The sequence below is a fragment of the Lissotriton vulgaris genome, chromosome 4_1, assembly GCF_964263255.1.
Source record: "Lissotriton vulgaris chromosome 4_1, aLisVul1.2, whole genome shotgun sequence".
Lineage (NCBI taxonomy): Eukaryota > Metazoa > Chordata > Amphibia > Caudata > Salamandridae > Lissotriton > Lissotriton vulgaris.
Window position 1 is genome coordinate 1,678,343,433 of NC_141691.1, and position 25,777 is coordinate 1,678,369,209.

Consider the following 25,777-nt stretch of genomic DNA (forward strand, 5'->3'; position numbering starts at 1 on the left):
GAGACCCTTTACCCCGTTGGATACCTACAATCGGTTTTCCCAGCTGTCAGGGCTGGAAGACTGCGATTGAAGTTGGGGGCAAGGGGGGGGGGGGGGGGGCGGGAATGATAATGAACTTCCTGGGGATGAGGTTCTTTGTCCACCTTGGGGTAGCATTGGTACTGAAGAAGTTAGTCTATCTAGAGACCATATGGTGACCATCAATGACATAACTGAGGATTCTAGGTCAGCTGGGCCCGTGACGAGCATGGTTGGTTGCTTCGCAACCCCCATTTCATTGGCCCAGGAGGGGGGGAGCCCTTTGACTAGGGTGGTCAATGAGAGGTTGCCCAAGGTGGGTTATACTTCTATGCCTAGAGGAAGGCGGATAATAAACCTCCTTTCTTGGAATATTGCCGGGCTAAAGAGGAAGTTAGAAATCCCGGAGTGGCACACACTCATTGAGCAGTTTGATGTCTGCCTGTTTCAGGAGTCATGGAGTCTTGTCCCGCTACATAAATCGGGGTATACTACCCACTTTGTGCCCGCAGTAAGTAAGGGAAAGGGCAGACCATCGGGCGGTCTCATAGTTTGGATAAAAATAGATCTGAACTGGGTGGTCACAAGCCATATTGTGGAGTGTAACGATATACTCCACCTTTCGGCAAAAGGAGGGGAGGATGTCGTAAGGCTTGACCTTTTTAATGTTTATGCAAGAGGGACACAGGGTGACTCTCCCTCTTTGACCTTAACAGCCCTGGATTCAGCTTTAGCCAATTGCCCCTGCTCAGCTAAAATTCTTGTGGGGGGTGATTTCAATTGTACATTTGAACCCCTTTTCGGAGACGACCCCTTAGGAATCGAAGAGGAGGATTCAAAATGGTCCATTCCAACTCTTTCCCTGCCCCCTGTTAGGAAGTGGTCACCTAGGGCCATACAAATTAATGCACTGACAAGGGACCATAAATTAAGAGCCCTTAATGGTAGGACTATATCTGATCAGTCAGGGGCATTGACCTTTAATAGACTCTCAGGCCCGTCCCGAATCGATTACATCCTAATGGATGTTGGATTTTGGCCGGACCTGATTGATATGGAGGTCGTCCCAAGTCAGGATAGTGACCACAATCCCCTGTGTTGCAAGTTCAATTGGGGTGTTCTGAACAACAGGCGAGCGATTGGCACCTTAAAAACAACTAAAGAAGTTATCCCATTTAATAATAACCGTAAACTGAAATGGGATAAGGCTAAGCTTAATGAGGACTATATGGGAAGCATCAAAGCGATGGTTGAGGGTTTGTCTTCCAACTTAGAAATCTGGGTTGGTGAAAATCGGACCGCCAATCGCCAACACCCCTCCCTTGACTCTGCCTATAAAACCACAATAGATCAAGTTGGCCAATTTTTTATCTCGAAGGGAAAAAGTAATAGGGCTCCTGCTATACCCTCTACTCTTAGCAAATTATGGTATAATGATCATTGTAAGAGCAAAAGGAAAAAATTGACAAATGCTCTGCTTTCGGGGGACCCTTCACTGGTTAGAGCGGCCAGGAAGGATTATCTGAAAGCATTATCATTGGCCAAACGGGAGTGGGAGGAACAGCATTGGCAGGATCTTTCCAATGCTGTGAGTAGTAGGAACCCAAACCTTTTTTGGGAACTGGTCAATAGATCGAGGCAGAGAAAATCGCAACCATTGGCTGATCATATAACTTGCGAGCAATGGTTTACACATTTCTCATCCCTATATGGAGACTCGGAAGAACCAACTAGTCCTGGGGAGAATAGCCTGGGTGAAGGGGATCCCGTAGATGATAATGTCCTTTTATTTTCAACAGGAGAAGTAGTGTTGGCAATTAGACACCTAACCCCTAGGAAAGCCGCTGGGCAGGATGGGATCCCTGGGGATCTGTTGATGGCGGAGCCAGAGGCCTGGGCTAAACTAATTGCGATTATAATGAATCTGATCACGAGGGGACATCAGGTTCCAGACTCCTGGAAAGGGGCTGAGGTAGTTACTGTGTACAAGAAGGGGGCTAGAGATGACCCTGCGAACTACAGACCCATCAGTTTGATAGACATAATCCAGAAAGTGGTCGGCAGGGTCATCATTTCAAGAGTAGGCGACTGGATAGAGGAGGCTAGTATCCTCTCCCACTTACAGGCGGGGTTCAGAAGGAAAGTTGGTACAATGGACCAGGTCTTTCGTCTCTTTGCCATCTATTGGAAGGCGGTTACTATCATGAAGGGCAGTTTGTATATGGCCTTCATCGATCTTAAAACTGCATTCGACCTGGTCCCTCGTACAAAACTTTGGGAAATTCTAGGAGAGATGGGTATCCCCAGTGGTCTTCTGAGCCTAATCGTAAAGCTGCACGAGGGGAACTATGCGAGGGTTAGATGGGGTTCCCAGGGGCAACTTACAGACAGGATCCCAGTGCGGAGAGGAGTACGTCAGGGCTGTGTCATGGCTCCGACCCTCTTCTCCCTATTTGTAAACGGAGTGGTTGACCATCTAAAGGGGGAGGAGTCGGATGCCCCATCCCTGGCGGGGGAGAGAATCCCCACACTTCTCTTCGCTGACGACACCCTATTAATTTCCAAATCCCCGGTGGGCTTACAAAAACTCTTGAATCGGTTTAGCTCCTTCTGCACTACCCGAGGCTTAACTATCAATACATCGAAAACCAAATTGATGGCTTTTGCACCCTCAAAAAGATTTAAAAATAATTTTGTGCTTAACAACGCCCCCCTCGAGCTGGTCGAGTCTTTTGACTATCTTGGTGTCCGGATTAACAGCCGCATGTCCTGGAAGGATCATCTTTCCAAAATGTTATTAAACCATCGAAGAGTATCCGGGGTGACGCTGAAGGAGATCCGTGAATCAACTAGTAAACCGGTCTCCCCAGCTATGACCATCTATGAGGGTCAGATTCTTCCTGCAGCACTTTATGGCTCCGAACTGTGGGGGTTTGAAGGGGTTTCTGACTTGATGAGAGCGGAAAACCACTTTTTTAGGAAAGTGGTAGCTCTTCCCACTTCCACCCCAATGATCCCTCTAAGATTAGATCTGGGCAGAAAAACAGTAAAGGACTTGGTGAGGCTACGCCCGTTGTTATTCTGGTCCCGACTAAGAAGAACTGAGGAGCTCGCAAAGTACGCAGAAGGGCTGGATGAACTACTACTACTGGACACTTGTAAAAAAATAGGATGGCTAAATAAACTGAAGGAATTGGCTTTCAGCTTGGGTCTAAAAGAGGCATGGGAGTTGCAATCACCACCACCCAAAGATGTTATAAAAAAACTATACTGGGACTGGGTACAGAGTAACGCTACGAGGTCTACGAATTTGGGCACTCTTACTGACCAATTTTTGTCAATTAAGTGTGTGCGTAAATTGGAACCCTTTCTCGACCTAATAACCAAACCATTGGATCGAGCGCTGTACCTTAAATTGCGATATGGGACGCTCCCGGTTCATGACTTTACGGTGAGATGGTTGAATACAGATGCCCGCTCGCGTGCATGCCCGGGCTGTGCGGCCCCTAAGGAATCGGTGGCTCACTTGTTTTTCGCCTGCCCAGCTTATAAAGGGGCGCGGAAATTCTGGTTGAAACCCGTCTGTAGGGAATTAGGGCTGAGGTGCCATAGCCAGGCACTACGTGTCCTCTCTACAGATTCTTCATCTGCCAGCATGATCTGTGGGGTGGCTAAATTTTTGGGAAGTGCGTGGATGACACGTTCCCGCTTACTGAAACTACAATTTGGGGGTTCCATTAGCTGAGGACGATTTTACTGCCAGGAAATTGATGAATGAGGTGTCCATGCTTCTACTGTATTTTATAATCTTTTATTGGTATTTTGAAATGTCATGTATATGTATTCTTTTATGGTGATAAATTGCCGAATAAAGATATTCAAACTGTATGTATATATATATATGTATATATGTGTATATATATGTGTATATATATATGTATATATGTATATATATATATGTATATATGTGTATATATATATGTATATATGTATATATGTATATATATATATGTATATATATATGTATATATGTATATATATATGTATGTATGTGTATATATATATATGTGTATATATATATATGTGTGTATATATATATATATATATATATATGTATATATATATATATGTATGTATATATATATATATATATATCTCCATCCATCCATCCATCCATCCAACTGGCGGTCGCCAGTAGGTATTTATAGTTAGGATTTTTTTCAGTGCAAAATCTCAACATTCTATTGGGAATAACTTTGGCGCCGGTTGAGGAATCTGCCTGACAATGTCTTCAAATTTGCCTCGCGGTGCTCCGGTCCTTCCCTTAAAGTTTGGGGGTGATTAGTCAAGTGGGGGCCGAGATAAAAGGGGGGTCCCAAAACGTTTTTTCCCATGTTAATTTCCATAGGGCGGTTGACCTTACTTTTAGCCCGAACGGCTGAATGGATTTCCACCAAACTTGGCAAAATTGTAGGGACTGGTAGCCGATGTGCCTTTGCTATGTCTCAAGATATGTGCTCCAGTGGTTTTTGAGTAATTTAGGTTAAAAAAAATATATATATCTATAGGCGCGCCCCGGTACGCGCACCGGGGAGCGCACCGGGCGTGCTACGCGACTTGCGCGCGGAAAGCTGATTGGCTCTCGGGTGTCTGTAAACATTCAAAACAGTCCGGAGCGGCCGCCATCTTGTGTCTCGGTAAGATCGAGACATAAGAGGTGGCAAAAACAAAGGGGGTAGAGTAGACCCTCCCCCCCCCACCCCCCCGACCCCCTAGGTTTGATGTGGGGGCTACAAAAAAGCCCCGCGCGAAAAAAAAAACCAAAAAAAATTTCGATTTGCGCGGGGGGAGCGCCCGGTACGCGCACCGGGGGGCGGACCGGGGAGCGTAGCATGGGGAAAACCCAGTTTATTCACTGCGTCATCTCTACGACCCTTTCTTGCGTCAATACGTCCCTTTTGCATACATTACACCTGACATAGGTATAATATGACGTATTATGTCGCAAGTACTTACAGATACGTCAGTATTTCAGACGTATCTGTAAGCGCAAAAGTGATGCATTGCTGGAGTGTGTCACAAAAATGATGCAACTCCAGCAATGCATCCTTTCACATGGGGCCAGGCCCATGTGAAAGGGTCTGCATCAGTCTTACGCCTGCTGTGAAACAGGCGCAAGATTTTGACGCAACAGCGTCATAAAAGTGACGCAGTGATATCTCATAGATTTCACTGCGTCACCTCTTGCGTCAATATGTCCTTTTTGCATTGTAGTGTAGTTCCTAGTTTCCCACTAGGCCCTGCGCATTGGAATAACATAAACAGTAGTATCGACGTGGAACTGCGGATATTCCAGGCCTCCACTGACTATGCTAAACTTAATTGGGTTGTGTTACCAACTAGCTCAGAGGTCACTGGAAACTTTCTTCTCTGCATAGGAAGTGATCAGCTTCCTTGGCACAGACAAGAAGGGATTCAGCTTTCCAACAACCGTGCAACATGACAACTTTGCTCCTCAGATCAAGAGTCAATCTCTAGGGTCGTGTGAAACAATAGACATGTATTTCACTCAGTCAGTCTAGTGCAGTTTACTTTCACGAGATGTAGAGAATAGAGAGACGGGCGTTTGTCAATAAAGGGTTAACATTTATTGAACAGTCTTTCTTCTCGTACAAGAGAAATGTATTGCCACAATTGCAATAATTGTTATTATAAAAAGTACGTACAGTAAGATAAGTATTGCGAAATAGAACTGTAAAAGCATTGATATGGTTTCTTAGCCATACAATGGTTTAAAAGTAATAAAACATATATACAGTCATATATACATTAGGCTAACATACTCAACTGGTGCTTCTAACTAAGCCTACCCCAGTGTGCCTGACCTAAGCCTAACACGTGAAAGGGGAGTAAGTAAGTAGCTTTAAGTTAAGTTGGTTTTGCCAAGGTTTGTTTCAAGAATTCTCGTCTAAGGGTTTAGTCAACACCATACCTCTGAATAGAATGATGGAGGATTGGTATCTCCTTCAGGGGTCTCTCTCGATATCCCAGTCACCCGCGAGGGTAAACCGGAAACGCCGGGACTGGATTTCTCTGCACGAGAAAGGCAGCGGCTTCTCTTCAGCGCGTCGAGGAAGGAGGGGGGACAGCGTCCGCGTGCAGCTGGAATCTGCTGGATGTCTTCGCAGAGGACGGCTGTTCAGCTCCTTAAGCGTACTGCACCATAGTTCGCGCTTTAGCGGCGATAATGGTATCAGCAGCTTCACCACCACAGGATAGCAGGCTGCAGCGACAGAGTGCTAGATTTACCAACACGGGGTCGTGCAGGCAGCTGGCTTCAGTAGCTCGTACAACAGGCCTTGCTTAAGGCAACGTTGGTAATATTTATACCTGACAGGTGCCGGGTTTGACGCAAGTTTGCTGGACATAAGACGTCAATTAAAGATGTCACTAGGAAGTGATAGTTATCAGTTGCTCATTAGAGTTCTATTACTAATCAAAACATAGCAAGCGGGGATTTCCAGGTTTGCTAAGTTTTTATCTTGTTGAAGAACTCGGAGTGTTATCTAGGAATATCAGATAGTGACTGCTGCTCTGTCATTGCACTAATTGGTCGCAAAGGAAGTGGCAGAGGGAACTATGCTGAAATGTGGCTCTGTTCGTGTGAGGCCAGAGATGACTTTTCAGAAAATCGCACTTGAACGGTTATGCCAATATAGGGAATAAATGGATTTATAGCCGAATAGGGGCATAAGGTCACAGTATCGATCAGGAACCTAGATAAACACGCAACAGCATACATTACACCTGACGTAGGTATAATGTGGCACAGGGGTTTACAAAGTGACGCATCTACCTAGATGCGTCACTTTGTAAATATGACTCAATAAGGTGCATTTTTTTACAGCACTGGTGCGTCACAAAAAGTGACGTACCGGTGGTGTAAAAGTGACGCATGGCCTCATAAAAGAGGCCTTCAGTCTTCTACTCATGCGTCATATTAAATATGACGCATTATGTCGAAAGTACTTACAGATACGTCAGTATTTCAGATGTATCTGTAAGCGCAAAAGGGATGCATTGCTGGAGTGCGTCAAAAAAATGATGCAACTCCAGTAATGCATCTTTTCATACCCTTCCACACCCCTGTTCGTTTTCTACATTTTCTTTGAATATCCACATTCCCCATGTTCACTCTCCTTCTCCTTACTTTCCTTCCCAACACTCACCTTCTTTCAGGCCCCCTACTTCACCTCCTTTCCCCTCTCATACCTTTCTGTTCTTTCTTACTCATTTTCCTTTCCTTTATCAATGCACTCCACTTCACTTACTCTTTTTCATTTTTTTAAGAACATAGCTCTTTGATGAGAATTGGAGGTAGTTTTGAAAATAACTTTTTTTTCTTGTTTTTTCTTTTTTTAGAACAAAAACAAAAACAGGGAATGGAAACTACTCAACAGGAGCAAAAATAATAATAATAATTAGGGCTGGGAACGGCAGCGATGGTTCTCCAATGATCGAACCATGAGCAGAACACTCTGCTCCCCATAGCAAAGTAGCTGATCACAGTATCTGCATTTAAGGACTCCTTTATTAAATGCAGGCTGAATGTTCGGAACCAGCTCTTGTGATCTCCCCCTCATCGATGTTGTTGGTCCTCCGGTGGATGTAGAGGCCCCATCACTGGGAACCTCTTGTGCCAGAGCCCTACCACTTTCCCGGGCAAAATTCTGGGGGTGCCTCCTCTCCACACCGCAAATCATTGTGGAGTTCCCAAAAGAATATTTTTTAGTGGGGTCACCCCGTGACAGGACTGTGTGACAGATCCTGCACTCCACTTTTGGAGCATTTACCTTCTTTTGGTCTTCTGGTATGGAAAAAAACTTCCATATGAAGTGTTCTTTTACCGGGGTGGAGGAACCTCTTCATCAATAAATGTCTCTGTCTTCATCACTGCTGGATTCTCTGGCAGCAATGGTAATCCAAGAAAGATCCAAGAGCAAAAAACAGGCCTTTTAGTCACAAAAGTGAAAGAAGAAGTGAAGGAAATGGGTGGGGATTTCATTCTTTGTAAAAAAAACTGTTCGCAACCTATGAAAAGTGTTATTTTAAGGTCACATGACTTGACGCGCTTACGCTGCGCACACCGAAGCGCTTCCGGGGGCGCTCATGCGGCGCGAATATAGGCGCTTCCAGGGGCGCATACGCGGCGCGAACGAAGGCGCTTCCGGGGGCGCTTACGTGGCGCGCCTAAGTGACGTTTTGATAGTTTTACGGAAATGCAAAATCATTTTCATTTCCTTATTCAAAAAAACTGCTTTTATATGTATGGTACTAAATGTCTTGCGGTATTATTTACTTTTCATTCATATTTTTTTTCACGAACGCAAGTAGCGCTCTGGGTGCGCTTTCCTGGGAGCTTACCGGTGCGCGCACCCAGAGCGCCCCAGGAAAAAATGATTAAAAAAAAAATTATTATAAAAAATAAAAAATAATAATTAATACTTACACAAAACAGGAAATGTATAAAATAATCGTAGGTTACAAACTCGATATAGAAAGGAATTAGCTTTTAAAAAACCTTTGAAATTCACTGAAAAAACCCATAGGTTTCACACCAGTTATAGTTAGGAATTAGCATTTAAAAAACCTATTAAATTCACTGAAAAAACCATAAGTTTCACACCAGTTATAGTTAGCTGGAAATTTTACTGACATAAAACCATCGAAATTCCTACGTTATAGTTAGTTGGACTCACTATAACTTGTGCGCCTGCAATGCACTGCTGACCATGTCATGAGTGATGTAATATGTGACGTCATCAGCAGTGCATTGCAGGCGCGCAAGTTATAGTGAGTCCAACTAACTATAACGTGGGAATTTCAATGGTTTTATGTCAGTAAAATTTCCAGCTAACTATAACTGGTGTGAAACCTATGTTTTTTTTAGTGAATATAGATATAGATATAGATATAGATATATATAGATATATGGATATATGTATATATAAATGTATGTGTATATACATGTATGTGTATATATACATGTATGTGTATATATACATGTATGTGTATATATACATGTATGTGTATATATATATATAGGATTTTTTCTCTATGGAACTTTTGAAAATTCTATGTCTAATAACTTTGGCGTTTGTGGACGGAATTGGCTGAAACTTTCAGGAAAATGGCACATTTTGTTTCTGAGCAGCCCCTGACCATTTGGGGGGGGTTCGTCAAGGGGGGGCCGAGAAAAAAGGGGGGTCCCAAAACGCGTTTTTCCCATGTTAATTTCCATAGGGCGGTTGGCCTCACTTTTAGCTCGAACGGCTGAATGGATTTGCACGAAACTTTCCAAAATTGTAGGGACTGTTAGCCCGATGTGCCTTTGCTAGGTCTCAATATATGTGCTTCAGTGGATTTTGAGAAATTAACGTTCAAAAAAAGATATATATCTGTAACAGCGCTCCGGGTAGCGCTCCGGTTCGCTTACTTTTCGCGTAGCGAAGCTGATTGGCTCTCTGGTGTCTGTCAACATTCTAAACAGTCCGTAGCGGCCGCCATCTTGTCTCTCGGTAGGATCGAGAGACAAGAAGAGGTGAAAAACGAAGGGGGAATTTAATGAAAGGGGGCAAGGTAGACCCCTCTTGACCCCCTAGGAATGATGTTGGGGTTATTAAAGGGTCCCGTGGGGAAAATAAAAAAAAATTGATTTTCACGGTAGAAGCGCTTCCCGGTTCGCGAACCGGGCCGCAAACTGGTAGCGAAACGGGAATTCGCCATTTTGTGTTTCGATTTAATTAAATTACTAGGTATAAGGGGGTACGGGAGACGTATCCTGATCCCTTATGTTTTCTGAGGGTGGCTGAGGAGGCTCATATATGTTGATACATGTCTTCCAGCGGCTGTGCGTGAGCGTTTTATTTTTTTTGCTGCGTGACGTCTGTTAACGTTAGATTCGATGGAAATCAGGAAGTGTTGACCGCCAATTTGTCACTGCGATAAAATATTTTGTTATAAATTAATCCTTATTGATAAACATTGTCTGCGCCATCTTGCCTTTTTTCCAATGCCACAATTTTGTCGTGCACGGCAGCCATTTTAGATGCCTTGACCAGACCCACTCTCTGCACGCCGTCGATTCTCAGCACGGCTCCCCACCCTCGCAAGCATCTCCCCCACGCACTGGTCACCCCCGCTCTCTCTCTCATGCATGGGCCATAAACCTCCCCCCATCTGCGCTGCTCTTCCCTGAGAATCACACCCCGTGCCCGCCCTACACCTCCCTTTCACCCTATTCACTACCGCACCCTCTGACACTCCTCTTCCTCTGTGTCCGATTGTCCAGGCCGGTCCCAGGCTATCACCTAGCCCTGCGGATGTAGTTTATGGCCCCAGCTGTAGAGAATCCAGACATGCCAACCCTCCCGATTCAGGCGTGAGACTACCGATTTCAGTGCTAGTCTCCCGCCTCCCGATTCCTGCAAGCAAAAACCCGATTCCTCGGGGGTTTCAGCTGACAGGGCTTGGTATTGTGTTACGTGCTAATTCTTCCAGGAAACGTCAGAGGGCCGATGCAGGGGCTCTAGAAGGGGTGATAAACCATTTAAGCCTCATTAACAAGCGCATGGTCTTTTAAACATGTGTGAAGTACTCGGGGCGGCGGTGTGTGTGCCCTGTTTAACGAGCGTGCGGGGGGCGGGGGGGGGGCACTGCCAGCAACTTGCCAGGCCAGGCAATGTTCATCAGTTGCATCACCCTGTCTCTGCTTGCTATTGCGCTCCATGCTTCGGAAAGGTAAGAAAAAGAACGTGCATTTGAGTTTGAAATGTCCGATCCTGCAGCAGCACACTTCCAAAGCCCACACATGACAATAACCCAATTCAAGGCCCCATTCACCCGATTTCTTTTAAAAAAATCTCCCACTTTGCTCTTCTGAAATGTTGGCATGTATGAGAATCATCCCTCTTCAAAGGAGTTACAGTAGATGAAGGCCCCAACCCCATGAGATCCGTCACGCCATACGGGTTCCTACTATCTGATAACCATCCTGTATTGTGCTTGGGGAGGGGATTCTCACTGTGAGGGTGTGTGGGACCGAGCCTGAAGCGGAAGATTCCAGGGATGCCTCTTTGTACATCAAAGTTTTTACAATTATGTGTCACATTAAAAATATACTCCAACAAAGTAGTAGGATTATAAAACTTTAATAACTTATAAATATATAGAACGCAACAAAAACAGTAAATACATTTAAAAAAAATTTTGAAAAAAGAAGCAACAATGGTCAGTAGCTGTGTTTTGTGCGAATAGTCCCAAGGCAGCACAACGTGCTGAGTTCTGGACGGCACCCAGGTGATGTTACCTGGGTGCCGCACTGGTTTTTGGTATCCTACAATGCAGCTCCGAAAAACGGCGTGGGGCGTCCCGGGGGGTGCGCGGGGAGGCCTCGTCAGTAGCGGTCTGTTGTGCGAATAGTCCCAAGGCAGCAGAACGCGCTGAGATGTGGATGGCACCCAGGTGATGTCCAGTAAGTTGCCGCACTGGTTTTGGCATCCTACAATGCTGCTCCGAAAAACGGCGTGGGGCGCCCCGGGGGGGGGGGGGGGGGAGAGAGGCGGCGTGAACGGGCCTCCCCAGGTGGCGGCTCGTGTGCTGTAGTGGGGCGCCCCTTTACCATTTCAGTTGCCATTCCGCCCGCTTTTGGTACACTGTGCCAAAATCCGCCATTCAGCTGAGTTGCGCCTACTCTTGCGGTTCAGTGATAGGCGGCTGCCACAGGACTCTCAAAATGGCGGCAGGCTCTTTCCCTGTTGGGCCTGGTCCACTAAAATGGCCCTGGGACACCTTGGAACTCGGACGCTTGTCTGCTAGGTCTTGGATCCCATTCTCGAAAGCGTTCCCTCAGCCGTGAAGATTCTACAAAAGTCTTGGGGGCCCTCGACTCCTGCAGGCTTCCGGTGGGGAGCGGCTGCCATGATTGCTCGCGGAATGACCACGACGGAGCCACGAGATGGTGGTGCTTTCATGCTGACGCCAGCTTCAGTCTGAAACATCCAGAAACAAGGTGGGGCTTTCATCGTTTGGGAAAAAAAATGTTCTAAACCAATGAAAAGTGTTATTTTTAGGTCATATGACCAAGCCTTCCATCATTAGGAAACCAAAAGTAAAATGAACCAATGAAAAGTTTTATAAACAAGTCACATGACCTGTTATGCGGCATAGGGCTATAAAAAGCGTAGAAAATCCGTTGGCACGTGAGGCGGCGTCAGTAGCGGACCGATGTGCGAATAGGCCGAAGGCAGCACAACGCGCCGAGATCCGGATGGCACCGAGGTGGTGTCCAGCAAGTTGCTGCACTGGTATGGCTATCCTACAATGCTGCGCCGAAAGTCGGCGTGGGGCGCCCCGTTGGCCTGTGAGGTCGCGTCAGTCAGTGGGGGCTGTGCGTCTCCCCCAAGATGGAGGCACCTCGGCTGCAGTGGGGCGCCCCTTAGCATTTCACTCGCCGTCCAACTGAGTTGCGTCCGCACTTGCGGCTACAGTAGGCCGAAGGCAGCACAGCGCGCCGAGATCTGGATGGCACCGAGGTGGTGTCCAGCAAGTTGCCGCACTGGTGTGGCCATCCTACAATGCTGCGCCGAAAGACGGCGTGTCCAGCTGAGTTGCGGTCACTCTTGCGGTACAGTGACTCGAACGCGCCGAGATCCGGATGGCACCGAGGTGGTGTCCAGCAAGTTGCTGCACTGGTATGGCTATCCTACAATGCTGCGCCGAAAGTCGGCGTGGGGCGCCCCATTGGCCTGTGAGGTCGCGTCAGTCAGTGGGGGCTGTTTGAGGATCTGACTGCATTGGTGATGCTGTGCGTCGCCCCCAAGATGGAGGCTCCTCGGCTGCAGTGGGGCGCCCCTTGGTGTTTCACTCGCTATCCAGTTGAGTTGCGTCCGCACTTGCGGCTACAGTAGGCCGAAGGCAGCACAGCGCGCCGAGATCTGGATGGCACCGAGGTGGTGTTTAGCAAGTTGCTGCTCTGGTGTGGCCATCCTACAATGCTGCGCCGAAAGTCGGCGTGGGGTGCCCCGTTGGTCTGTGAGGTGGTGTCAGTAGCGGACCGATGTGTGAATAGGCCGGAACCAGCACAAGGCGCCAAGATCCGGATGGCACCGAGGTGGTGTCATAGTTGAGAGTTCTGAGCAGTGCTTGTAACACTGTCTGAAGCTTATTTGCACCTGCTGCAGCTTCACTATTAAGGAACTTTTTTCCTTTTCCTTTCTGCATCTTGTCCCACAATCCGTTTGACCTGAAGACACGACCAGGTCCCTGAATGTGTGCAGGGGGACGTTATTGATTGAATCAAAATGGCGGCTTCACACAAAGATGAGTCAAGCGTTGCTGTTGATGCTATACAGACAAAAATTGGTTTTCAGTTTGTACATTCTTCAGGATTTTTTTTTCCATCCAAGGCTGGTTGAGAGTTTGTAGAACAATGGCTTCAGATTTTCAACATACTACTCTTCAACATTCTTCCTAAATGTAACAATGTGAGACTCACTAGGAGAACGGCTGTTTATCTTTCCTTTCAAAATGCTGCCAACAATATTTTCTGAATGAAAGACACCATCTTGTAGCATAAAGGGCCGAAAGGAGTTCTGGTCTGGCCGATGGTTGGTGGAGACATTTTGACTATATCCTGGACCTGCCCGGCCTCGCCCAAAATGGCGCCGGTATAAATGGGACTCGTAACTCCTTGTTGTGTACTGGTTGAACAACCTTGATATCACGAGATATGAATGCAGTTTTGATGCTCATGGCGGGCGGGGACGAGAATTGATTGAATATTTCGACATCCCTATTGATATTAAGTTCTGATGTGTTATTGATTACTGTACTATTGAAAGTTCGAATTAACGTCACCCATGGTACTTGCCCGCAAATGTATATCTAGATAATTTTATTGTAAGTGGCCCTGTCGTATTTTAATTACAAAATGTACGTCCACTGATTCCGCAACTGTTAGACACCTTAGTTCTTGCAACCTAATGGCCCGCTCGTTACCTTCCTCTACAATGTAAATGTCTCCTCATCATATACGATTTCAGTTTGCTCCGTGGCCGGCCCACGTGGTTATAGGCCCGTATTTGTATACTGACATTTTCACAATAAAGGTTTTTAAAACAAAACATGGTAGTAGTATTTACATTGGTAAAGTTTTTAATTTTAGTCACTGTTTTCGAATCAGTAAAAGGCAAGTGAAATAAAGCAGTCCAATTACATGACGGATAAAAGGTATAATACGCAGGAACGCAGTAAAGATAAATGGTCAAGGGCAGTTGTGTTTTCCACTCCTGCAACATAAAGTGATCGATAAGAATCTGATAATCAGGCGTATCGGCGACTAAGACAGCAGGCCAAGCCTCTTTTACTCAACGGCTCCGTCATGGGACGAAGAAACGCCCTTTTTCTCGAAAAAGGAATATATTTTACTTGCAGGACAGTTGTAAATTTTCCGGGAAAGTACATTAGCCTGGAACATTATAACATATATGTTTAAGAAAAAATAATATTCGAAACCTATAAAAAGCGTAATTTTTAGGTCATATGACCAAGCTTTTCATCATTAAAATAACAAAAGTAAAATGAACCAATGAAAAGTTTTATTAACAAGTCACATGACCTGTTATGCTTACGTTACGCGCTGCGCGCCGCGCCCCAGATCGCTTCCGGGAAGCTGCGCTTCGCTCACCGGAGCACTTCCGGGTGCGCTAACGCTGCGTGTCATATAACGCATTACGCGACAACGTAGGTCCAGAATATAGTCAAAATGTCTCCACCAACCAGCGTTCGGAACACAACCCCTTTCAGCAGTCTAAAATGTTCTGTTAAATGACAACAGAAGGGACAGGCAACAAGAACCATCAGTCAAAGAGGGGAGGGCAAGTTCTTCTCTACCTGGTCATGTTGGGGCGCTACCGGAACTGATCGAATTGGTAGTCTACAGTGTTTCTGGATGTTTCAGACTGAAGCTGGCATCAGCATGAGAGCACCACCATCTCGTAGCTCAGTCGTGGCCATTCCACGAGCAATCATGGCAGCCGCTCCCCACCAGAAGCCTGCGGGAGTCGGGGGCCCCCAAGACTTTTGTAGAATCTTCAAGGCTGAGGGGACGTTTTCGAGAATGGGACCCAAGCCCTATCAGGCAAGCGTCCGAGTTCCAAGGTGTCCCAGGGCCATTTTAGTGGACCACGCCCAAATCTGAAGAGCCGGCCGCCATTTTGAGAGTCCTGTGGCAGCCGCCTATCGTTGCATCGCAAGAGCGGGAGCAACTCCACTACATGGTGAGCGAGACGCTGTAGTCGCAAGAGCGGGCGGTAAACAGCTGAATGGCGGAAGAGGCACAGTGTAGCAAAAGCGGGCGGAATGGCAACTGAAACGGTAAAGGGGCGCCCCACTACAGCGTGTCTTCAGGTCAAACGGATTGTGGGACAAGGTCCAGAATGGAAGAGTCATCAAAAGGCAAAAAGTTCCGCCGGACCCCGGGAGCCGGCCGCCTATGTCGGGGGCGATCTCAGGCCACACCAGGGCAACACGACTTGGGGAGGGGGCAGGAGCTAAGTGCCATCTCACCGCCCCTCGGGGGCCTCCGTCAAGCGGTTCAGGGAGGCACCGCATCACATTGTTTAACAATGCAGTCAGGTCCACAAACGGCCCTCACTTACTTTGAGAATAGTGAAGCTGCAGTAGGTGCAAATAAGCTTCAGACTGTGTTACAAGCGCTGCTCAGAACTCTGAACTATGGCACCCAACATCCAGAACTTATGCCATTTGAGCATGGCAGTGACATCGAAGCAACTCAGGGACCAAAACCATGAACGTACACTCACGTATGAAAATCTTACTTGGGGAGGGGGCAGGAGCCAAGCGCCCCCTCCCAGTCCGCGCCACCACACCGTATGTTGAAAATCTGAAGCCATCGTTCTACAAACTCAACCAGCCTTGGATGGAAAAATCTAGAAGAATGTACAAACTGAAAACCAGTTTTGGTCTGCATAGCATCAGCAGCAACGCTTGCTATCAGAGTGCATGAGTTTCATGCTCGATCGATTGAGCTAGCCGGAATCGGGCAACAAAAAGTATAAAATAGTTATGTAAATAGTTATTTAATAAAATGTTTTACCCTGTTACTTTGCTGGTGTGTTGTATATATTTATAATATTTGCATAGGGTTTGTCGTTATTTTGGGTGGGGTGGGCGGCGGAGTCGAGCTGTCTTGCAGCCATCATGGTGTGGAGCTAAGTTCATCTTACTAGTTTCGTATTTCTCATGAGGGGTTGTTCTTAATGTTTCTATTTTAGCGAGGTCAAAAACAGATCCCATTAGTGGCCTACTGATTTTGCTCGATTCCTTTTGTTTTGTTTTACTATTTTTCACTATCTGCAAAGACTAAACAGAGTATTGCGACTCTGTGCTTGTTTGTAAATACAGAATGAACCAAAGAGAACCAATTCTAAAACAGTAAATGCTTGGATAGCAATCAATCAAATAGAGAGAGAAGCAGGCACGACGGATTACAACGGGGGCAAAGGCCTGCGTTAACTACCCTTCACTATCTGCAAAGAGAGAGTACTGATAAGAGAAAAGAGGGTGGGAAGGGGGGGGCAGCGTTCAAAGCACATCAGCGTGCATAAACACGAAAATGTTTTTACCTATCATGTACTTGACATTTGACAGCATTTGATATTTGGTATTAAAAAAACATTGAAATTCACAGAAAAAACCATAGGTTTTAGGCCATATATAGTTAGGGATTTGCATTTACAAAACCTTATTTTACTTGCATAAAACCATTGAAATTCGCATATATATTTAGATGCGCTAACTATATATCGCGCACCCGCAATCCACTGCTGATGATGTCACATATTACATCATTCATGACATGGTCAGTGACATCACTGATGACATCACTGATGACAACATCCATTGACTGTATGTTTCTGTAGAGTTAAAATATGTCTTACATATTGAAGAATGAGTGGATGTATAAGTGTCTGGATGAAGGATTTAGTAGGTGCATGACTGATTGTATGAGTGAGTGATTAGATGTGTCTCACTGAGTGCATGGGTTAGTGACTAAACTGTCTTAATTTGTACATCATTATGTCTGTTGTTCTGTAAACTGCTGCATGTGTTGATCAGTAGCTATATGAGTAACTATATGGGTTATTGATTGGTTGCCCAAGTATTTGTATGGGAGACTGAGTGTGTGTGTGGGTGGCTGGGAGGTGTATGACTCTGTGCATAGATGTGTGAGCAGTTGATTCACTAGATGTATGGTTTCAAAAGTGGATGTGGAAACAGCTGTATGGGCGGTTGACTGTGTGCATGAGTGTATTGGTGAGTGAATGGATATCTCAGTGCTACATGTCAAAGTAAGTACATGTGTAAAACACAGTACATGTGAGAGTTGACATATATAAATAACTGTGCATAAGAGCCAGTGAATGTGTGAGTGGCTGTATGGATCATTGTGAACTTGTATCAGGGATTGTATAAGAGAGTAAATATGTGTTAGTATATGTTTGAATAAGTAAAGTTTGTATAACTGTATAGTTGAGGAAATGGTGGTGTGATTGATTCTTTGCATGACTGACTAGGTGTGTGAGTAACTCCATGGATGAGTGACAGTCTGTGAGTGTCTGTTTACTCTGAGTGTATCTAAGGTTATATTAGAGTCTGAAGAGGTTGATCGTATTATCACATGATTGATGTCATCAGTGATGTTGTCAGTGATGTCATTTGAGTTGTCATCAGTGATGTCATTTGAGTTGTCATCAGTGATGTCATCAGTGATGTCACTGACCATGTCATGAATGATGTAATATGTGACATCATCAGCAGTGGATTGCGGGTGCGCGATATATAGTTAGCGCATCTAACTATATATGCGAATTTCAATGGTTTTATGCGAGTAAAATAAGGTTTTGTAAATGCAAATCCCTAACTATATATGGCCTAAAACCTATGGTTTTTTCTGTGAATATATATATATATATATATATATATATATATATATAAACATACATATCTCCAATGTTGGATTCCGCCATGGTGATCCGCGAATACATGGGAACGGCTGATTGGAGAGCATTATTATGTGCCAATGCGGGTCACTGTACCTAGTATTGAACTCTGGTCTGGCGTCTTCCACACTGCGGGATCGACAAAACGGCACCCCAAATCTCATAAGAGGAAATCGGCCAAGCATTTGCTGGATGACACCTCCCCTGTCCGCCTTCTATGGCTACAACATCCAGCCAATGGGATTCGTTGGTAGGACTTACTTTGAAAAGCCCTGTGAAAGACTGTCATTTCTGAAACACACAGCAGGCACCCGGCATTGAGGAAGGCAACCGCTGAAACGCGTCTGCCTGGGGCTGTGACAGTGTAGACTTTGCGTTAATGCTGTGTTGTATCCTGGTGGCATTAAACTGGCGTTGGGCAACCCTAGCATGTGTCGGACCCGTTTCTTAATTGGGCGGGGTTGGAGGAGTATTGACTGCGGAGGTCAGCTCCGCTTTCCGGCATGCCCCTCATTCTGGAGCTCCACGTATGCCGGCAAACTTGGTTGGAGTTCAGTGCATGGACTGCACAACGTGGCACCCCCCCGACCTGGACTGTGGTATAGGTATCGGGGAGAGGGAGCAGATGGTCGGCTGAGAGGGTTGCCCGGCAATGATGGATTCCGCCATGGTGACCCGCGAATACATGGGAGCGCTGGATTGGAGAGCATTACTACGTGCCAATGCGGGTCACTGTACCTAGTATTGAACTCTGGTCTGGCGTCTTCCACACTGCGGGATCGACAAAACTGCACCCAAGAATCTCATAAGAGGAAAGCGGCAAAGCATTTGCTGGATGACACCTCCCATTTCCGCTTTCTATGGCTACAACATCGAGCCAATGGGATTCGTTGGTAGGACTTACTTTGAAATGCCCTGCGAAAGACTGTCATTTCTGAAACACACAGGAGGCACCCGGCATTGAGGAAGGCAACCGCCGAAACGCGTCTGCCTGGGGCTGTGACAGTGTGGACTTTACTTTAATGCTGTGTTGCATCCTGGTGGCATTAAACTGGCGTTGGGCAACCCTAGCATGTGTCGGACCCGTTTCTTAATTGGGCGGGGTTGGAGGAGTATTGAGTGCGGAGGTCGGCTCCGCTTTCCGGCACACCCCTCGTTCTGGAGCTCCACGTATGCCGGCAAACTTTGTTGGATTTCAGTGCATCGACTGCACAGCGTGGCACCCCCCCGACCTGGACTGTGGTATAGGTATTGGGGAGAGGGAGCAGATGGTCTGCTGAGAGGGTTGCCCGGCAATGTTGGATTCCGCCATGGTGACCCGTGAATACATGGGAGCGGTGGATTGGAGAGCATTATTATGTGCCATTGCGGGTCACTGTACCTAGTATTGAACTCTGGTCTGGCCATATTTCAAATGACACTGTTTTATAATCAATAGGAATATATCTATCTATATATTTATATATTTTTTCCTTTGTCCATATAACATTGCGTATTTTGCACAAGAAGGTCTATATTCTCATTTGATATTCATAGTTAAATATAGACTTTTTTTTATATCTAATTGTTTACATATTGCAATGTTTGCACATAATTTATTGGCATTTTTGCACAAAAATGTTCCCAAGTGGCACTTTTTGAGCGAGTCTTTGCACATTCCAATACTGTGAGTCATTTGCACATCTGGTCATTATGCCTTTTTTGCACATGTAACAATTAATATGGACTAAAACAGTATTTCATTTACAATTTCGTTTGGTCAATGCATTTATGCTGCCATACTTTTTATACATTGTTTTAAGTGTTTTCAATGTATATAAATTGCTCTGATAATTGTACATAAGAATTCAACTAATATTAGTTTTTATTCTACCTTTGCATTATGCACTTATTTATAAAATTTAGAAATGTTTGGAAGATATACTCAACATGGTTTTTACTGAGTAGTGTGTCCTCACTTTCCATTAACACGTGGTTAGAACGAAAAAAAGGCCTCTGAAAAAAACTATGGAACGAGTGCTATTTAAATGTTGTTTATTTTATTTACTGACTGTCTGTGAGCAAGGGCGGATGCCCGAAACGCGTCAGATTTGGATGCTCGCACCTAAATAAAACTCTGTGCCAAAAGGAACGCTGGACTTGCGTGGTTTTCTCTGTCGTCAGTTCGGCGCGTTGAGAGACTGCAGCTGATGGATATATATATATATATATATGTATATATAATATATAATATATATATTTTCTCCCGACTCTCTCCAGAAATCGGACTCCGACACTTAGGTAAGCTTCTCCATTTAGCTGTTTTTTTTCTCGCATTGTGACTCTCAGGATTAAAGGGACTTAATTCCCCAACTTAAAACCCCATATATGGCGTGTTTGCACACGTCACCTCTGGCCTGCCCCCTCCCATAACCACTGCGCAAAGGCGCCCTGTGTCACGTTTGAAGTTAGGGGAATAAGTCCCTTTGAATCCTGAGAGTCCCTGGGTCCAACTAGCCCACCATGTACCACCTGTAAGCACCACAAGGGCTGCGTAGCAAGAGAGGTGGTCTGAGGCCATGCCCCATTTTGCACCTCTCTGCAATGCAACTCTGTGGCACTTACTGGACATACCTGGTCGGTTAGTTGGCCCCAGGGACCCTTAGGATTCATGGGGACTTAATTCCCCAACTTAAAACGCGCCACTGGGCGCGTTTCCACACTTGTGACATCAGGTCACGACCACTCCCTACACCACTGCGCAAACGCACCCCTGGTTCGTTCTAAATTGGGGAATTAACTCCCCTCGAGTCCTGAGGGTCCCTGGGGGCCATCTAACCACCACTTACCTCCAGTAAGCGCCACAGAGCTGCGTTGAGGAGTGGTGTAAAAAGGGGCTTGGCCTGGGCCACCTTTCTGCAACTCAGCGCATTGGGGCTTTCTGGAGGTAAGCGGTGGACTTGTTGGCCCCCAGGGACCCCCAGTATAGAAGGAGAATAAATTTCCTAATTTAAAACGCGCCACAGGGCGCGTTTGCAGAGTGTTTCTGGGAGAGGGCGGGGTCTCTGGCACGATCAGTCTTTTTCTATTTTTATTTTTGTTAGAAGGGGGGCTGTGTGCCCCCCCCCTTCCCCCCCCCCCCCCCCCTTTCCTTCACCTTTTTTCGTCTCTAGGGACCCCATCACCCAGGGCCTGATCCCTTCTTTAAAAAAAAAAAAACATGAACGGGAAGGGGGCCGCGTGGGCCCCCCTCCCATTGCCAATTCCACCCCAGGGACCCCATCCCCCAGGGCATGGCCAAACATATTGTTTTTTATAGGAAGGGGGGGCTGCTTGCCTCCCCACCCCCTCCTAAGGCCTCCATTGGCCCCGGGGACCCCATCCCCCGGGACCTGGCCACCTTGTTGGGGACCTTGAGGGGGAACCCCAATGCCTCCACAGTCCCAGCCAGCTCCCCTCCTTCTGTGGGAGCCAGCATTGCTTTTCCACACAGGGTGCTGCTAAGATGCAGCTCCCCGTGTGGAAAAGCAATCTGGTTTGGGTTTTGGACCTGCTCCCCTTTAAAAAAAAAAAAAATCATTTTTTTTTACCCTGGGGGTCCTTGTGGGACGCCCTACTCTGCCCCCTTTTCTTGTTTTGCGCCTTAGTTTTTCTGTTTTCTTGTGCCTCGGTTCTTCTACCGAGGTACAAGATGGCTGCCAACACTTCCTGGTTTGAAGTGTTGACAGCCAATTAGATTGAAGCTCGTGATTGGCCGGGTGCGCGGATCCACTGTACCTCTATAAATCGAAACTTTTATTTTTTGATTTTCTCAGCAACTACTGAACGGATTTACACTATTTAAGAAAAAGTTCTTTCTAAGGCAAGGACCACCTTTATGCCAAACTTGTTGTAATTCCGGTCAGCAGTTCAGGCTGTAGCCGTGTCTAAAGTTTGCCATGGACATTAACATGGAAGAAACACATTTTGGAACCCCCTTTTTTCTCAGCCCCCGCTTGCTGAATCACCCCGAAATTTTCAATATATGAGCTGACCGGAGCGTGCCATAAGTTTTGAAAATTTCGTGAAGATTGGTCAACTGGCGCCAAAGTTATTGGGAAAAGAATGTTACGATTTTCCTATGGATAATAGGTCCTAACTAAAACTACCTACTGGCAATTGCCAGTAGGTAATGTACAAATATATATATATATATGTTTTTTGTACAACACATCTTCACTAATGGAAAAAGTATTACTGTTGCTTTTAGAAAAAGAAATAGTATTTGCTCTGTTGAAAGTGTTCAACTATAATATTTCACAAGAGGCAGTGCCAGTAATTAACATGCCCCTTTGTTTTACAGATTACCAAATGAGGATCCTTTACCAGAAGGTTGGGAAATCCGTTACACAAGAGAGGGTGTTAAATATTTTGTAGACCATAACACTAGGACGACGACCTTCAGTGATCCTCGAACTGGGAAGTCATCTGTGTAAGTGAGCCCTATGAGTTTAATAGGAGTAGTGACTTTGTTCTGATTTGTATAATCTAATGTTGGTTAAAAAAAATCATGCATGTTGCAGAGGATTATTGATATAAAATACTTGAATTGGATATTGATTCCACATACCACACTGTTCTGGATTCAAACTACAATGTGTTTAATCTTATAAGGTTTTCTTGACTTCTGCATTACTTGCAAGATGTGCAAAGTAAATATTTACCATCTGTCGACCATGTGGCCAGAATGTAATTAACACGCAGTTGCAGTAGAATAATGGCATGTCTAAATTCATTTGACCCATTACTGTTGGTACTCTAAGCAGAATGTGTAAAATAGTCCCCATTTTAAGCGTTTATTAAAAAAGAGAGCTCTGAAGGTGTTACTCTTTCCCTCATTACATTCCAGTAGATCGCCTTTAGGCTCGGAGGCAAGCATGAGGTATACCACCATACCAGCTTTACGAGAGAGAAAGAAAAAGTTATGACCCATGCATATTTCTTTGTATAGCTAGAGAGAAAACATTTTAGGTAGCAGCCTTCCAGAATCTTTTTGATGGATACTTCTTCCTACAGATTCCTCTCTTTAGAATATCCCTCAGGTGCCAGACTGAATCTAGAGAATGTTCTAGCAGTGTTCCTGTGTGCCACTAGGTGGCGTTGTGCATCTTCAGCTGACTCCATCCTGCCCCAAAGGTATTGGAGCAGACTTGCTTATAAGCACCACCCCTGTGCTCTGATATCAGTTCCTTTCTGTTTTTTAAAATACATATCTGGAACACCTGTTCGATCTTGTGAGTCTTCCAACGACTCCTAAGATATGACTCTTGAATAGTGTGCTAGGGTACAATGTTCCCATCTAAAGCAACCGGATTTAAGTGGTGCTGCAACTGTAGGGAGGGAATATCGGTCACAAAACTGCATATGGTATGCCTTTCTTGTCTGTGCTCTAAATATTACTCATAATTGTGTGATAAATGCACCTAAAAGGGATTTGAGATCAGGAGGCAAAGTTGCCTAACAAACAGAAGACGTAATGTGCTTTAGGTATGTGCTGCTCCAAGTCACAGGCCCGGTCCGGGTCACTGGGCCTTTTCCGCAACCACTCCCCACTTGATCTCCTTGGGTACGTCCCAGTGCAAGTGTAAAAACAAAAGCTGGGTGCACACTACCTGCCACTCTGCCTCCAAAGAGAAAGGTTTAAGGGCATCAAGATTTAATTCCCATTTACTCAGGGTCACCTGCCACAGAACTAATTTCTCAGTTGGAGATCGAGTCCTTCAGAATTCCATGCTGCAAATTCTCTGTGTGTGTCCAGCTTTCTTTGGCTCGTCTTTGGCCATACTGAGCCGCAAGGGTCTCCAGTTGGGTTAATGCCAATAGGTCCTTCTTTTGGCCATCGGTCCTCTTGGGACCCATCATTGGGCCTGTTCCAACTTTGATGTATACTTCTGCTTTGGCCCTGAAGTCCACACCGGTCCTCACAGCCCTAAAGCTAATAGCAACAACACCACTGCCATGTATGGATCCAGTGCCGCTGTCCATGTCTGATCCTGAGTGGGCGTCAGCTCAAGTGTAACTGATGTTGCATTATAACATTACAAAAGTGCAACTAGTTGTCAAGCCTGACTCCACCCCAGTGCCTCTATTGTGTTGCACTATCACATGCTCAGTTTTCATTTTGGTTCTGACTCTAATCCTGTGCCACATAAAGGTGTACTTCAGGATACTGATCATGATGGTGAGTGGAATGGTTTGTTCACCCTCATTATATTGATATAATATTTTGACTTACAAAATGCCAGAGGGGTTGATACCTCCACTGAGACCGAATTTAGCCACCAATGAAAGAGTGTTTCATTTGCAGTGGTAGTTCAGGTGCAACACTAGAATTACAGCTGCTCTCTACTTATAATAAAACAAATGCTTTGACATAAATTCTTCACCCTGGGCCAGCAACGTTTGAGTCTTTGCTCTCATTTCATGATGCCCTTAGAGGTACTCTGTTTGCTACTTGTTTCGAAGTCATGTTCTTTTCTGCCTGCTAGCCAGCAGGTGACTAGGCGGCACAGGCCAGTGCCTGTTGACTTGGATTTTCTCAGCACGCACCATTCTCTGGAAGTCCTCATTGTACAGGCTAGGCCAGTAAGGTGAATCTGAATTCATTTCCAACCAACCCCGGACAAAGATTCCAAAAAGATTGGTGCCTTTGGCAAATATATGTTTTCTTATGCCATCCTGATACTGAGCTCTGTAAATGCAGTCTGCCTGTCTAGCCTGCAAAAAGCGCAAATCCTTTGGAACATGGTTGGGAAATTTTGCTGGCAGCCCCATAGAACCTTTGGCTGACATGATCCATGACAGGCATGACGTGGCCAAGTACATCATTCACGCAGACTTGGATACTACGGACTGCATCGCCTGGGCAGTTTGTACCAGCATGGTTCTATGTATACATACCTGGATGAGATCAACCAGATTTCTCAGACATGTCCATTTGTGTGTAATGGATATGCCCTTTGATGGATCTCTGAAGCATCACTATTGAGTTGAGGATGGGGGTGATGGTGGACGGCGGGGCACACCTGGGGGAAGTGATAACCAGAACCCCCTGGTCTCCAGAGAAGACTTGTCTTCGCATCAGCCTTATGGCAATATGTGCAATTTATTGGGCACTGTAGGCTTTTGTGTCATCCATCATGGAAAGGTAGGTGCAGAATCTCGCGGACAACACCACTGATGCATGGTACTTCAAGAAGCACGGTAATGTGGGGTCCAGGGTCTTTTGCCAAGAAGCTTTGCATCTCTGGACATCTCCGTGGTCACCAGCCACCAGGTAGGTGTACGTCAGAGCGGAGGAGCGGAGTCATCTTCTAGTAGATCACAAGTGACAACTCTTCCAAGGTGGCACAGGGCATTTTCTGTGACCAGTGGGTAGAGTCCTGGCTAAATCGTTTAGGCACCATAGAGTGAAAAATGCGCAGTGTCACCAGAATTGTACTTTACATTTTTCTCAAGAACAATCATTAAGGAGACTCATTCCATTTGGCTTGAGACAAAGGACTCTTATACACCTTCCGACCTCTACCTCTTCTGTCCAGACCTCTGATGAAGAACGACTGGGCCAAAGCCATTCGAATAGCCCCCGTTTGTTCCAGGCGAGTATAGTACTTGTAACGTCTGAGCATGACCATCTGTCCTCCAATCAATCTACTGCT

General features: G+C 45.7%; 1 protein-coding gene across 2 annotated transcripts in view; it reads left to right on the forward strand.

Annotated features, from left to right (window-relative positions):
* WWP1 (WW domain containing E3 ubiquitin protein ligase 1) overlaps positions 1-25,777 on the forward strand; it is an 866,202-nt gene that overhangs the window by 337,979 nt on the left and 502,446 nt on the right. For both annotated transcript variants that reach the window (XM_086965959.1, XM_086965960.1), the window contains exon 12: positions 22,423-22,551. In XM_086965959.1, coding sequence (XP_086822085.1) covers positions 22,423-22,551 — 129 coding nt within the window. The remainder of the gene's footprint in view (positions 1-22,422; positions 22,552-25,777) is intronic.